Source organism: Heterocephalus glaber, unplaced genomic scaffold (assembly GCF_053883595.1).
Source record: "Heterocephalus glaber isolate CG9 unplaced genomic scaffold, H.glaber_assembly_v1.0 deba00001472, whole genome shotgun sequence".
Taxonomy (NCBI): Eukaryota; Metazoa; Chordata; class Mammalia; order Rodentia; family Bathyergidae; genus Heterocephalus; species Heterocephalus glaber.
This window is the reverse complement of record NW_028258315.1, coordinates 28,977,048-28,991,086: the sequence shown is the minus strand read 5'-3', so window position 1 is coordinate 28,991,086 and position 14,039 is coordinate 28,977,048. Positions and strand designations below refer to the sequence as shown.

The 14,039-nt window shown below is 40.8% G+C and overlaps 1 protein-coding gene and 1 long non-coding RNA gene across 7 annotated transcripts in view; both read right to left on the bottom strand.

The window, feature by feature from the left end:
• The window catches only part of Slc35f3 (solute carrier family 35 member F3), a 372,969-nt gene extending 371,106 nt beyond the window's left edge, over positions 1-1,863 (bottom strand). Inside the window, exons 1-2 of one of the 5 annotated variants that reach the window (XM_087181905.1) lie at positions 1,481-1,863; positions 879-1,108 (exon numbers count right to left, since the gene is read on the bottom strand). In XM_087181905.1, coding sequence (XP_087038031.1) covers positions 879-997 — 119 coding nt within the window. In that variant the 5' untranslated portion in view covers positions 998-1,108; positions 1,481-1,863. Of the gene's footprint in view, positions 1-878; positions 1,180-1,480 lie in introns of those variants that run through there. The other 4 variants (XM_087181904.1, XM_087181906.1, XM_021266402.2 and 1 more) reach the window with 4 other exon arrangements.
• Positions 1,864-7,163: 5,300 nt separating this feature from the next.
• LOC110351169 (uncharacterized) lies at positions 7,164-11,977 on the bottom strand. 2 transcript variants are annotated; one of them, XR_002398288.1, is made up of 5 exons: positions 11,877-11,977; positions 10,826-10,913; positions 10,395-10,523; positions 9,850-9,928; positions 7,164-7,252 (listed from the first exon to the last, which is right to left on the bottom strand). It is a non-coding gene; the product is annotated as an uncharacterized LOC110351169 (long non-coding RNA). The 2 variants fall into 2 exon arrangements; XR_002398286.2 differs by lacking the exon at positions 7,164-7,252 and adding an exon at positions 7,613-8,448.
• Between the last annotated feature and the right edge of the window lie 2,062 nt (positions 11,978-14,039).

The window sequence follows — 14,039 nt, the reverse complement described above, 5'->3', positions numbered from 1 at the left end:
GATGAATGTGATTAAATCACAAAAGCTTGATATTTTTATGTAAAAACCAACGATGTTGCAATTTCAAGCAATAAAGGTAAAAAAATATCAAAATCACCAAGCTGTTAGTCAGGCCTTCTATTCACAAATAAGTGAGTCATGCCCATTTCTTATATCGATTGAGGGCCGAAAAGCAATCTCTTTGGCTCTGTCCAACTACAAGGCTGGGAACACCTAGTTATCATTACATGCAGTTTGTTGTAGCCAACTTCCCTCTCCCAACCTGAGAAAACATCCACCAAGATGGTCCTGGCCACTCAGGCAATATCTGTTATCTGATCATATCAGTGCCAAACCCATCAGCTGAATCCCACCGCCAGAGGAAAGTCTGATAGGTTCCGAGGCTCACCTTCCCAGCACCAGCGCCGGTATCTAGAAAATTCCACTGAACCCCTTCACTGAGGCAAAGTGAAGCTACCACGGCTCAGGAGACGCCCGGAAGAGTTAAAATCTGCCCAAGTCTGTATTCTCCAAACAGCCAGTTGAGCTGACCCAGAGCTCAGGAACACTCTCAGATCCCCCAAGAAAGCTCAGCAGCCCGGGCGCTTTGATTCCCTGAGGCTGCGGTTTGGTTCTCAAGGTCAGCCACACCAGGGGTGCCCTCCATATTGCAACACCTCCAGAGGAAGGACAGGAGGACACAGAGGACTGCGTGGGCGTGGGAGGGGCGTAAGAGAACGGATAGGGGGTCCCCAAGGTCTGGGACAACCATCTTCTGGCCTCTTGTTCAAAGTTGCCAATCTGCAGGGAGGGGTGCTGGACGATGCTGCTTGAGCTTCTTACCCTAGCTACTGTGACTGGGGCAGGGAAATGACGTCGGGTGGGGGCGGGGGTCTTACTTTTGTAGCTCGCGGCCCAGGGCTGGTAGCCATAGTAGCCAGTGATGCGCAGAATCCGCTCTTCGATGGACGTGAGCCCCATGGGCCCGCTGGTGAGGTCCTCCATCGAGCGCGACCATTTCAGGTCCTCCTTGATCGCCTCGTCCACCACCAAGTACTTCAGCTGCCGGAGCTGGGGGCTGATGTCCGACAGTCTCCGGGGGCTGACGTCCGGTGACCTCCTCATGCCACTGGGGCCGCCGGCGCCGGGGCAGGCAGGGAGGGGGTCAAGGGCAGAGAGGGGCATTTCGGTGAGCCACAGAGCTCTCGGCGAGCCGGGCGCAGCCGGGGCCGAGGCTTCCCTCCCGGGCGCCGCAGGGCCAGGCTGCCCCCTCGCCGCCCCCAGTGCTCCCTCGGAGCCCTGGCGTCGCGTCCCGTGTCCCCTCTCCCGCGCCTCCGCTGGGCTTCTCGGGCTATGCAGGTTGGGGCGAGTGGCGAGGGAGAAGGTGCCTTAAACTTCACGAGCAGCTCACACCGCCCCTCCTGGACCCCTGACCTCCAGGTCCCAATTGCAGAGGGCCCTCGCCGCCCCCTCGCTTCCCCACGCCCGAGGCGCTACTCACATGGCGATGCTCTTGCCCCTGGGCGCGCCGCCGGGAAACTCTCGGATCCCCATAGGCAGCGGCTGAATGGTCCGGTGAGCGCCCAGACTTGAGGTGGAGCGGCCGAGGGCCCGAACTCCCTGCAGCCGCCGGCCCGGGCGAGGGGATGCTGCCCGCGGAGGGTCCACCCGAGCGCACCCCGGCGAGTCCCCAGTGGGTCCCCAGCGCCTACGCGTCGCGAGGGCAGCTCAGCTCGGTGACTCCAGGCCGGCCCGTAGCACCCACTGCAGGACCCGGCCACGGAGCAGCGCCGCGCCCCTCGCCTGTAGCCGCCGCCGCCGCCCTCGCCCAGTTGGGTCGCAGGCGCCCGGAGCAGAGCGCGCCCAGCCCCGCGCTCCAGAGCCACCTGGGCGGGCGGCGGGAGGTGCCTGGCCCGGCGCGCGCCGACCAGGAGGGGGCGCTGCATCCCGCTCCTCGCTCAGGTGCGGGCCAGGATGCTCCTCAGCTTTCCAGGGGCCGCGCTCAGCCTTGCAACCTTGGGGCGCCTGTGATGAACTCGTCCTCCCTCGCCAGGACTTGACATACCCACCCCTGGGGATTCAGACCTTCAACCTCTTCCTCTCCGTAGCCCTCAACCCTCCCCACCCTTACAATGAGCACAGTTACTTCGAAAAAGAAGACCTGGTTCCGCACACAGATTGCCAAATAAATAAACAGCACTTCCTGGGCGAAGCTGACAACCAGAGCGCATTGATGTACGAGCCTGGGGATCAGTCTGTCAAGCCTCAGGGCGCACTCTGGGGAGGGGATTCCTCACCACTTTGCTCTCCTTAGATCCCACTTTACGTATTTAGGTTTTAATGGTCTTTTGTTTGTTCTTTCCACTGCCTGGAAGCGTTCTCTCCGATGAGAGAATAACCTTTCATGATGTTTTCACTGGGGCAGATTTAGAAAATATTTAAAGACAATACCAATAATCCACCCAAAGATGACTACTTTTGAATACAAATGTGTTCCAGATCAGTCTTTTTTTCAATGCAAAATACTTTTTTTCAGAATCAAATTGTACATGCTAGTTTATGTATTGCTTTTCTTAAAATTAAAAATATTGTTTCTCGCCAGGAATGATGTCACACGTCTGTAATCCCAGTACTCAGGAGGTTGAGGGGGGAGGATCACCATGAGTTCAAGGCCAGCCTAGGCTACATGGTGTGTATATATATATTTCATATATATATTTCATATATGTATACATTTCTTATATACATATATATATTTCTTATATACATACATATATATTTCTTATATATACATATATATTTCTTAAGCAAACTAGAATAGAGCAGAACTTCCTAACTTGATAAAAAGCATTACAAAATCTTACAGCTAACATCCCAATTAATGGTGAGAAGCTAGGAGTTTTCCTGCTAAGATCAGGAGCAATAGACAGATGTCTCTTCCCAGGACTCCTTTCCAACACCCTATTGGAAGTCCTAGTTCACGAAATTATTTTTTTAAATTTGTATTAGTACATATTTACAATACATAATGAATATATTCATCTTTGGGAGTTGGTAAATGTGTATATTCCATCTTAATACTTTTTACTTCACCCTGCCCTTCCCTCTTCCCTCTCTCCACCCCTTTAGAAATTAGACAAGAAGGGGCCAGGGATTTAGCAAGTGCAAGGTCCCGAGTTCGATCCCCGGTACCTCCCCCCAAAAGGAATTAGACAAGAAAAACAATAAAAGGTGTGCCCATTGTGAAGGAAGAAGTAAAAGAAAAACTAAACTGTCCTTGTTTGCAGATGACATGATTGTTTGTATAGATCAAAGGATTGACCAAAAAACCCTTCTGAAACTAATAAGAAATCACAGTAATGTTGAAGGATATAGGCCAACGTACAAAAGTCAACTGCTTTCCTATATGCCAGCAATAACTATTTGGAAATTACAATAAAAACAATATTATTCATGTTGGCAGTCCTCAAAAAATGAAATATTTAAATATAAATTTAACAAAATATATATAATATATTTATGAGGAAAACTGTAAAATTCTGATGAAAGAAATCCAAGAAGAAATCAATGGAGAGGTAGTCCATGTTCATGGACAGAAAGACAAAATATTGTTAAGATGTCAGTTCTTTTTTTTTTTTTTTTTTTGGTACCAGGAATCCAACTCAGGCCCTTGTGCTTGTGCAGCAGGTGAAAAAACCACTGAGCTAAATCCCTGGCCCAAGATGTCAGTTCTTAATTTCATCTATAGAGTCAATGTATCCCAATCATGTGTAGGTTCCACATAGGTGGAAAAGCATACAATGCTCTGTAGTACAGAATGACCATGATTGACAATGATTAATTAAATATTTCAAAACAGCTAGAAGAGAGGATTTTGAATATTCTCATTTCAAAGAGATAATACATATCTTTATCATCAGATGATGTATTTGTCAGTTACTCTACCTGCAGATATGTATTAAACAGCCACACTGTACCCCATAAATATTTACAATTACTGTCAATTAAATTTTTTTAAACTTCAAAATAAATAAAAAAGAAAAGAAAAGGCTTGTATGAAATGGCAAAAGGAGAAAAACAATCCAAGTGTTGATACTCTCTGACCTGAAGACTCTGTGTAACAATCTTAACTAAGCAGAATGGTATTAATGAAAGAAAAGGCATATAGAGCAATGGAACCAAATACAGAGGTCACAAATCGGTTTACACATGCAGTCAAATTCCGTTAAGAAAAGATAATGTTTTCAACAAAAGGTGCTGAAACAACTAGAAATCCACACGCAAATTAAAAAACAAATAAATAAATCTTCATGCAGATCTCACAGTCTTCACAGAAATTAGCTGAAAGTTTGTCATAGGCCTAAATGTAAAATATAAAACCTTTAGAAAAGAAACACAAATATAGATCATATTTATGTTTGTCAATGACATTTTAGGTATAGCATCAATGGCATAATTCATGAAATAAACACGATGTTTAGAAAAATTAAAATTAAGAGTTTCTGCCCAGCAAAATACATTGGCAAGGCAACAGGAAGACAAGCCAGAAACTGACAGAAAATACTTGCAAAAGACATATCTTATAGGGGACTATTATTCTAAATAAGAATTTTTAAAATTCAACAATGAGAAAATGAACAACTCAATTAAAAATTAACAAACCATCTGAACAGTTCACTAAAGGTGATATACAGAAGTAAGCATATGAAAAGATGCTCCACGTTATACATCGTTAGAGAATTGCAACTTAAAACAACAAAGGTACATCAGTAAATACTTGAGTGGATAGAGTCGAAAACACTGAAACACCAAATCCAGGCAGGATGTGGAGGCTGGTGAGAATGTAGCGTGGAGCAGCTACTTTGGAAATCAGCTTGGATATTTCTCACAGAATGGGTATTTCTCACTCTTACCATATGATCCAGCAATCATGCTCCTTGATGTTATCCAAATGAGTTAAAAATTTAGGTCCACACAAAAATCTGCAAATACCTTATATGTAACAATTTTATTCATAATGGCCAAGATGTCCTTCATAGATAAGCAAACTGCAGTGCATCTATATAAGGGAATATTATTCAGTCATAAAATGAAATGAACTATCAAGCCATGAAAAAATGAAGAAAATTTAAATGCATAATACTAAGTAAAAGAAGCCAACATGAAAGGCTACATACTATGGATTCCAACTATATGACATTCTGGAAGAGGCAAAATTATGGATACAGTAAAAAGTCCATGAGTTTCCATGGGTTAGTGAGGAGGGAAAGATGGATATTAGGACCTCAAGGGACTTTTTAAAACAGTAAAACTACTTTGTAAGATACTATTGTGGTGGATACACATCATTATATGTATGTCAAAACCAACAGAATTACAACATACAGAGCAAACCTTAATGTAAACTGTGGACGCATAATGATATGTCAGTGCACTTCACCAATTGTAATGAATGCTCCACTATGGTGCGAGATATTGATGGTAGGGAGATGTGCATGTGGCCAGATGGAGGTACTTGGAAACTTTCTATATCTTACTCTCAAATTTGCTACAAACCTAAAATTACTCTAAAAATAAAAGTGTGTTACTTAATGACATTCTTTTGTAATGTTTTCTAATTTCACTATACTCTTTTTAAATGTTTTCCCAGGCTTTATTAAGGTATAATTAGTAAATAAAAATTGTATATATTTACAGTGTGCAATATGATGCTTCATGCATATATATATTGAGAAATGATTAAGTTGAGCTAATGAACACATCTAACACATCAAATACGTACTTTTTTTGGCGATGAGAATACTTAATATTTAGTGCCTGGGCAATTTTCTAGTTTACAGTACAGTACCATTAATCATAGTCACTATGTTGTTCAATGAATCTACAGATCTTACTCATCATCACTGAAACTTTCTGCCCTTTGACAAGGATCTTTCAGTTCCTCCCCCAGTCCTCTTCCACTGGCAGCCATATCCTACTCTCTGTATCTATGAGTTTAATTTTTTTCTAGATTAAGTGAGATAATGCAGAATGTGTCAGTCATACTTTCTTATTTGCACGTCTGATTATTTTTATTGTATTGTATTCATTTTTATTTGAAGCACTGCAGAGTCTTCAGATCATTATATCCCTAATTAGAAAAGGTTTTCCTCTTCTTCTGTTAGGCAGATAGAGGAAGGAATAGATCACTGTAACCCATGGAGCTTGATTGCCATCTTAGTAAGATTTACTACTATTCTGTTTTTCCTTGTAGGGTGTGGTCTTCCCAGGCATTTGACTGCAGGAAATAGTCTCTGCCCTTCAGAAATTCCCAGTCCAGTCTCCAGCCAGGTCTCACAGTGTGAAAAACACCTTACATCTTGATAGTTACAGGTGCTCTTTGGACAGACTTCTGCTTGTGTGCTTCTGTTACTTCACCCCTAAGATATTTCTAGGACTTCTCTGACTTGAGAAGCTTTATTCCAGGCCCCAGCTTCCATATGCAATCTCAGAATATAGCAAATGTTCCCCGGGGAAAAACAGGGCTCTACAAGTTTACAATTTGTGCTCTTGTTCTGCTCAGTTACTAAAACCTTAGCTTATTTCACTCTTTGGCCAAGGCCCACTTCACCTCGAGCTAAGCATTGGCAACTATCTCCAGTTAAAAAGCTAACAAACAAACAAACAAAAACTGTTGATGACCATCAACTCACCTTAGAACAGTTTTTACTTCTCTAGAATATAAACTCTTCTAATAGCTGTCCATTCCACAGCTCTCTGGTACCTTTAAGAACATTACTGAGATTCCTAGGTGTTCCAGTAAAAGTGTTGGTCTGCTAAAATCTCTTGGATGTAGATGTCTTCCTGATACACAATATTATAGATGTTTATTTATTTTTCTTTTTTAAAGCACCCATGTACTTATATCTAAGCTTGCATGTTTACCAAGATGCCTTCAGAAATTTAATGTAAAGACTCTTTTCTTTAAAATCTGGCTTTTCAAAGGGAGGGCAGAGGAATGGAGAATAAAGAAGAAACAAGATACATCATATAAAGGTACAAGATCCCAATGATGAATGTAACTGTATTGTATACCTAAAATGTACCAATAAACTTAATGGGATAAAAAATCTGGCTTTTCTCTGGTTTCTGGATTAATTTTAAGGAAAAGGACCAGCAATACAAATGATCATTCAGAGGCTTCATTTTAATTAGCTGGCACTTTATTTATTTATTTTTTAATGACTATAGTTTTGGCATCAGGATAACAACAGCAGCCGGTCAGTATATCATCCTGTCAGAAGAAATTACACTCATTATCTGAATGAAGTTATGTGTTCTTCGCTTTCTATTCATAATAAAATGTCAATGAATAATTTCCTCCAAATGAGTACTGAGTTGCAAGCCAAACTCATCAACAACTACTACTTCTTAACAAGGAGTATAATCTGCATGTTTATTTTTTGAAATTAGTGAATGAAAGCTTAACTCATTAATTTTTAAATATTATTTTATTAAAACATGATTTTGACATGAGAATAGATTGTTCTTTACAAAACATCCAAGTTCCTTAAAATATTTAGTATATTTAGGTACATGGTTACCATAAAATTTAATTAAATAAACATTTATTGAGTACATGTTATGTGGCGGGTTAAAATAAGGCAGATATTGTTCTCCCTTTATGACTCCCTAGTATAATAAGCAAGCAAACAAGTGTAATGTAGTGCAGTATGGGCCACCACCAATGTATGCAAATGATTTTATAGAACTCATTTGCAGATGTATGCAAATGAGTCTATAGAACTGAGTAGGAGGAATTTCCAAGTCAGCACTGGGGAAAGAGTGAAGGAGATGGAGCATCAGAGAGATGTCAGACAAGGCTTCCTAGATTAGAAATCAACTAATTTCAGAAATGAATATGAATTAGCCAGGAAACACAGAAGGAGGTGGGGAGCTGGAGAAGGAGAAAAGGTTGTTACAGAAGAAAGAAGCAATAGTTGCACAGTGTGAGATAGGAGCCTTCTTCGAGAGCTCAATATGGATGGGGAATGTGAAAAGTGAGAGTGGAGAGGCAGGCATGATCAAATCAAATCAAGAAGGGCTTTACAAACCAAGCCACCACGATCACTCCTGGGAATAATGAACAAGATCCTAAGTGCTTCCCTCACATCCACTCCTTTCACCCTCCTTAGCCAGAGTAGCTCTTTCAAAGGCCAACTTGATCACGTCACTCTCCCATGTAAAACTCTCAAAATTGCATTGCATTTTTTTAATCTATAGACCTCAGTCACCTTGCCGCACTCACCTGCTCTCTACCTTGCATGCTGTAGCTGTCTCCATTTGCACCGGTTCTGTAAAGCCCATGCAGTCTGTTTTACTAGCTCTTGCCTCCAAGACTGTGTGCCTGGAGAGCCTGCCCACCACCTACTTCTGTTCCCTTCTCAATTCCTTCTCCCATCTGGAATCTTCTGCTCAGATTCCCTCCCTCTAGGAAGTTAAGGGTGCATTAGGTCCTTCCTATACAATCTGCGGTACTCTATAATAACCTTTATAACCCTTACCTGAGATTTGTTACATAGGATTATTTGACTAATGCCTATTTCCCTAACTCGGCTAAAAATGTGAGGCAAAGATTGCTTTGCTTCCCCAGTGACTCTCATATCTAACTTAATGCCTGTGTAGGCTCTGCTCAAAAAGCATTTGTTAAATACGTAGGCAGAGGAAAATAAATGAGAGAATTAAATGTAACTGGACAGTAAGATATGTGAAGAATGAAATGCATACAATTGTGCACATTTCTGTTCCTGTCAGTTCCCATTTCTAGGTTAACACTAGGTTCTCCATCAAAGGTTGTCAGGGGAGAGACTTCTGATTTCCTCCCAGCTTATCTCTTTGGGGCTTTAACTTCAGCCTTTCTTCAAACCTCATTTTTCAACCCAGATAGTATGTCTAGCAACCAAATGCCCTGGATTTTCTGAGTTAGTTACAACTTCAAACATCCTGTTCTATTGTTCTCAAAATATCCACTCCCAAAGACAGGCCATATGTCCCAGTTTTTGGTTCAGATAATATAGTTGTGGTATGTGTCTCTGATATGCTTAAGGGAAAGTATGTGGGTTAAGATAGATAGATGCCTACAATGAATACTTCATTGCTGACTTTGTCCCAATAAATGGCGACCTCCTTTAATTTAGAGACCATGTCCTCCATTTCTTTTTCTAACTCTGCCAATGTTCAATGACTAATAGAATGTTGTTGGTGGAGTGATCATTAACATGGAGTAGGCAGTAGATTTCTAATTGTTGTGCACTGTGCAAGAGGGAAGGTCTTTTCTCAGACCCTCCAAACATTTGACCACATCAGCTATAATCCATATCCTAGTTGTGATTCTAACATTATAATAGTATATGCTTCCAAGCATCCCTCTGTGTTGTCTGCTATCATGTGGGCTCGATAAGGCATTATAAGAAAAAGATGAGCTCAAGAGAGAATGCTGAGTGATAAGAGAAAAAGAGAAGAAATGGATACAATAAAAAACTTGGAGTCTTGTAGGACTGCTTCTAGACCCTAAGCAGTAGAGATAGGGACTTTAAAGGCTCTGAAAAATGAACCAGATGAACATGCGTGGTCTTCGCACGCCTATCAGCCTCAGTGTAATTTCCTTTAAATTGAGAGAGTGAGTTGGTGAATGAGGAAGGAAAGAAGTAAGGCAGACATGAAAAAAAACTGTGTAAAAGATAATTTTGAGCATATTTGGTGGTACATAGAACTAACTGGAAGCCAGAATATAAGCTTTTAAAAAAAAATGCATGTGCAAAGAAAGAAAGCATTAAGTTCCAACTAAAAGTGCTTCTGACTGCTAAAACCTTACACAGCATTTGGGCCTACCTTGAGAGCAAGAAGGCAGCTGCACAAGTTTCACGGGTGATCAGCTGAGCATCCTCTCTGACTCCGATCTCTATGGCAGCTGAGGAGGACAGTGGAAAAGAATGGGCTTCCGAAGGATGGAGCCAAAGGCCCCGGGGAAATGATAGACAAGGGCTCCTCTCGAAGAACAGTGTCAGGATTTAGCTAAAGAATTCGCTCAGCCCCCAGCCCAGGAGCCATCTAATGCCTGCTTCTCAGAATCTTATCATTGCTGTGGACCAACAATTGCTGTGCCTTACTCATCTGTTTGTTGTTGTCATCTCATCCCTGTTCCAACATTATATCTTGAATGTGCCCATGGAACTAGATGGCCTATCTTTTTAATTAAAGATTGCTTTGTGATCACCTTTGAATCTAAGGAAGGGGAAAATGGAAAAGTGACACATCACTGGAGAGATCTGGGCTTTGAGCTAGAGCAGTGACTCAGTAAGACCCAGATCTGTTCTCTTAAGGAAGGGGTGGGCACACTATAAGCTCATATGGTGATAAAATGGGTATTTACTCACTGTGGCAGAGATAATGCCATCACCACACTTGTGAAAGCCTGCTCCACCTGTCTTATACACCTTAACCTGGGCACCGAGAAAGATGATCTCTCTGAGCTGCCTTTATAAGGGAGCCCATCTGATCCAGCCCTGTTAGGGAAACATGGGCAGAAGTCATGCACGCCTCTCCCTGACCCAGTCCTTCAGGGATGCTTTCCATGCTCTTTGCTTTGGTGTTGGGGAACAAGGAATCCACCAGGCAGAAACAGCATGTGTCCCTGAATTTCCCCTGGAAGAGGGCTTCCCCAGGTAGCCACCTAAGCAGGAACATCCCCTTTGAGAATCTTATGAGAAAAAGCAAAAGTAAACTTCCTATGTATGGTAAGTCACTGACATTTCAGTCTCTTGTTGCTGCAGCACAAATGCACAAACACCACAGACTACTACCTGACCTTCTCAGTGGTTCTCTAGCCTTTTCCTGATCTCTGTTTTTCCTTTGAAAATTTCTTGCCTCTGGAACCTTTCTTTAACCACTGGAAACTAAAAAGAAAAAGTTAATGTCAGGAAAAATACAATCCACTTCTATCTTTTCAAGATTTTCATTTATCATGAATGCTATAAAACTGAAAGCAGTAAGAGAAAAGATACATATACAAATGACAAACACAAGAGGTAAAAACTGTATCAGTTAAATAGAACCAAAGTTCTGTAAGAATTCAGAGGAAGAAGTGATTGTTTCCTATAAAAAAAATGTAATGCAAATAAACTCATGACCCTAACTTAAAAATAGAAATTCTGACTATGTCCCTCCTTCCATTTTAAATATATTTATCACCTAGAAAGGCACTGAATTTGCTTTGTGAAATATCCTCTGCAAATGGTAAAAGCAAGACTGACTCCTGCTACCACCCAGCATGTGCCAAGATTGTTGACTTGTCTGCCTATATGCACTGTGGGAATTCAACCTAAGCAAAAGTAGGCATAGAAAACTGATTTCATTTATAAAATGGAGTACTACTCAGTCATAAAAAATGAGAAATTAGAAACATTTATAGCTAAATGGATGCACATTGAGGCGATACTCTTAAGTGAAATAAATAGGGCACACATGTGTAAATACCGAATAGTTTCTCTAGTGTGAGAAACTGAAAGTGTAAATAAGGACTAGAAGGTATAATAGATAGAAATAGGAAGAAAAGAGGCAAAGGGGAAGTGGGAGGGGTAGGGGAAAGGAAAGAAGGGAATGAAATTAGTATGAGAAAATGAAAAAATAGAAACAAAGTCTTTGCAAATAGGGAGGGATGGAGGGGTTGAAGTAGGGGCAGGGGAAGGGGGAAAAAATAAGAACCAAGAAATATTATGTAAGGTGCAAATTTCCAATGATTAATGTCATTATACTGTGTACCTAAAATGTACCAATAAAATTATTTTTTTTTTAAAAAAAGAAAACTGATTTCAAACATACAACTCACAAATATAAGATCCTTAAATATGTGACTTTACCCTCTACATGCACAGGAAGTTGATAGAAGGTTTCTAGCAATTAAATAAATTCAAGTTTTCTAAATAGACTTGAGTAGTCAGCAAGTCATGCTACCTTCCTCAGCACAAATACCTCTTTCCACCCCTCCCACCATTGCTTTACAGCCTCTGGCACAATGGCCTAATTATGAAAGCATGTGTGACATAGGCCATATATATTTATATCACAGGCTATGTGTGTGTGATGTCATATAATATTCAAATAAGATCTCTTCTTTTCCATGTCAGCCTGAAAGTTATTCTCTCAACTCAAACCTACTACTGTTTCTTGAAAGATTTTTCAGAGCTCTGTTTTTAAAATGGCCTTTATAATCTATAGCACGATTTTTTCAGTATTGTCTGTGTTGACAATCATTATTTATGGAGGGTGGTTTTGGGTTTGGAAAATAGCCAAAATTCATCTGGAGAAAACTCTGGCTAAAATGTGGTTGATTAAGCTGAAGTAAAATCAATTTAGATTTCCTTTCTTTTTCTTTCCTTTTTTTCCTAAATAACACTCTCTTGGATAATTGTTAGGAGGCAGAAGAAATCAATGGGCTATGGCAGTCCTTTTCCTTTGCACAGAATCCTGTTTTTACAAAATAGTTCTGCTGGACTATCTGATGGTAAAGGATAAAATCTACATGAAGAATGCATTATGTTAAAGAAACAGAGCAGCATTTAGGCATCTAGCAGTTTTGCTATACTGCTTTCTAGGATATCTAAGACATTGTCATTTTCTATTGCTAGTTTAATTTTGGTTTTCAGATCATAAAGTAATAAACCCAACTATCAGGTTTGTGGAGGACACTTATATTGGTTAGGGTTCTCCAGAGAAGCAGAATCAATCATAGATAGATAGTTAGGGAATTTTTTTTTATAAGTAACTGCATCATTTTGGATGCTGGCAAGTCCAAAATTTGCAGAGCTGATGTTCTCGTTTGAGGCTGAAGGCCAGAAAACTGGAAAATTCTTTCTTATTTGACAGAGGCCAGTTCTTTGATCTATTCAGACCTTCAACTGATTGGATGAGCTCCAACCATATTATGAAGGGCAATCTGCTTCCTCAAAATTCACTAATTTTAATGTTGTTCTTCTCCAAAAACATCCTCCAAGTTGATATATAAGCATCACAAATCCACCCCTTGTCAATTTAACACTTATATACTTCTCCTTAAGCTATGATTAATTTACAAATAAAGATACTAACAAGGTCAAAATTCACCTAATGGATAATAGATATCTGTGTACAACTGGAGATGCATTAACCATTTCCCCAGAAGAGAATATGAAGTCTTTGTACGATGCTTACCTTCTCAATATCCTGTAACTTACATATTGTGATGTAAACAATACTTAAATGTTGATTCATCTTATGTAATAAGAGAATAAGATGGGAAAGGAAACTAAGATATTCGATAATTATGCACATACAAAGAAATCAGTAGCAAAATAAGAAGAAAATTCTCATGACAATTACAGCCCTTGTTTCTACAGTTGGCCACCTGGTCATAACTGGTATTCATGACTATTCTTTTCCTCTGCTTGTTCTTATTCCTTTGTCTTCAGCAGGAACCTCAGCTGGTCATAATTCTTTTCCAGGAAGGATGACCCAAACCTGTATTCCTGAAGAATCTGGGCCATTAGTAGCCCTATCTGAATTGAGTTGTGATTTTCTATTGATTTTAACCATGGAGCATGATAACAGTAGGAGAGAGCCTAGAAAACTGTATTCCAGAATATTCTTCCACACCTCCTTGTGGGACAGCAGCCCAATTTCCCCTTGGAGTCAGGATCAATCACTTGATTTGTGATCCTGTGAAGACTGGCTATGGGAGAAATAGTGCCATATAGTGGCTGCTGGTTCATAATATATGCAATCTCTTGTAGATCATCATCCAATTAGTGCAAGGTATCGTCACCTAACTGGCACTGTAACTGAGCCTTCAAAAGGCCAACTCACTACTCCATGAAGCCAGCTGCTGTAGGATGATGAGGGTCATGGTAAGACTAAGAATTCCATGCACAAGGGCCCATGGCAGCACTCCACTGAAGCTGAAGTGTGAGTTTCCTAATCAAAAGCAATATGCTGCATGGGATGGCATGATGATGGATAAGGCATTCTATAAGTTTGCAGATAATAGT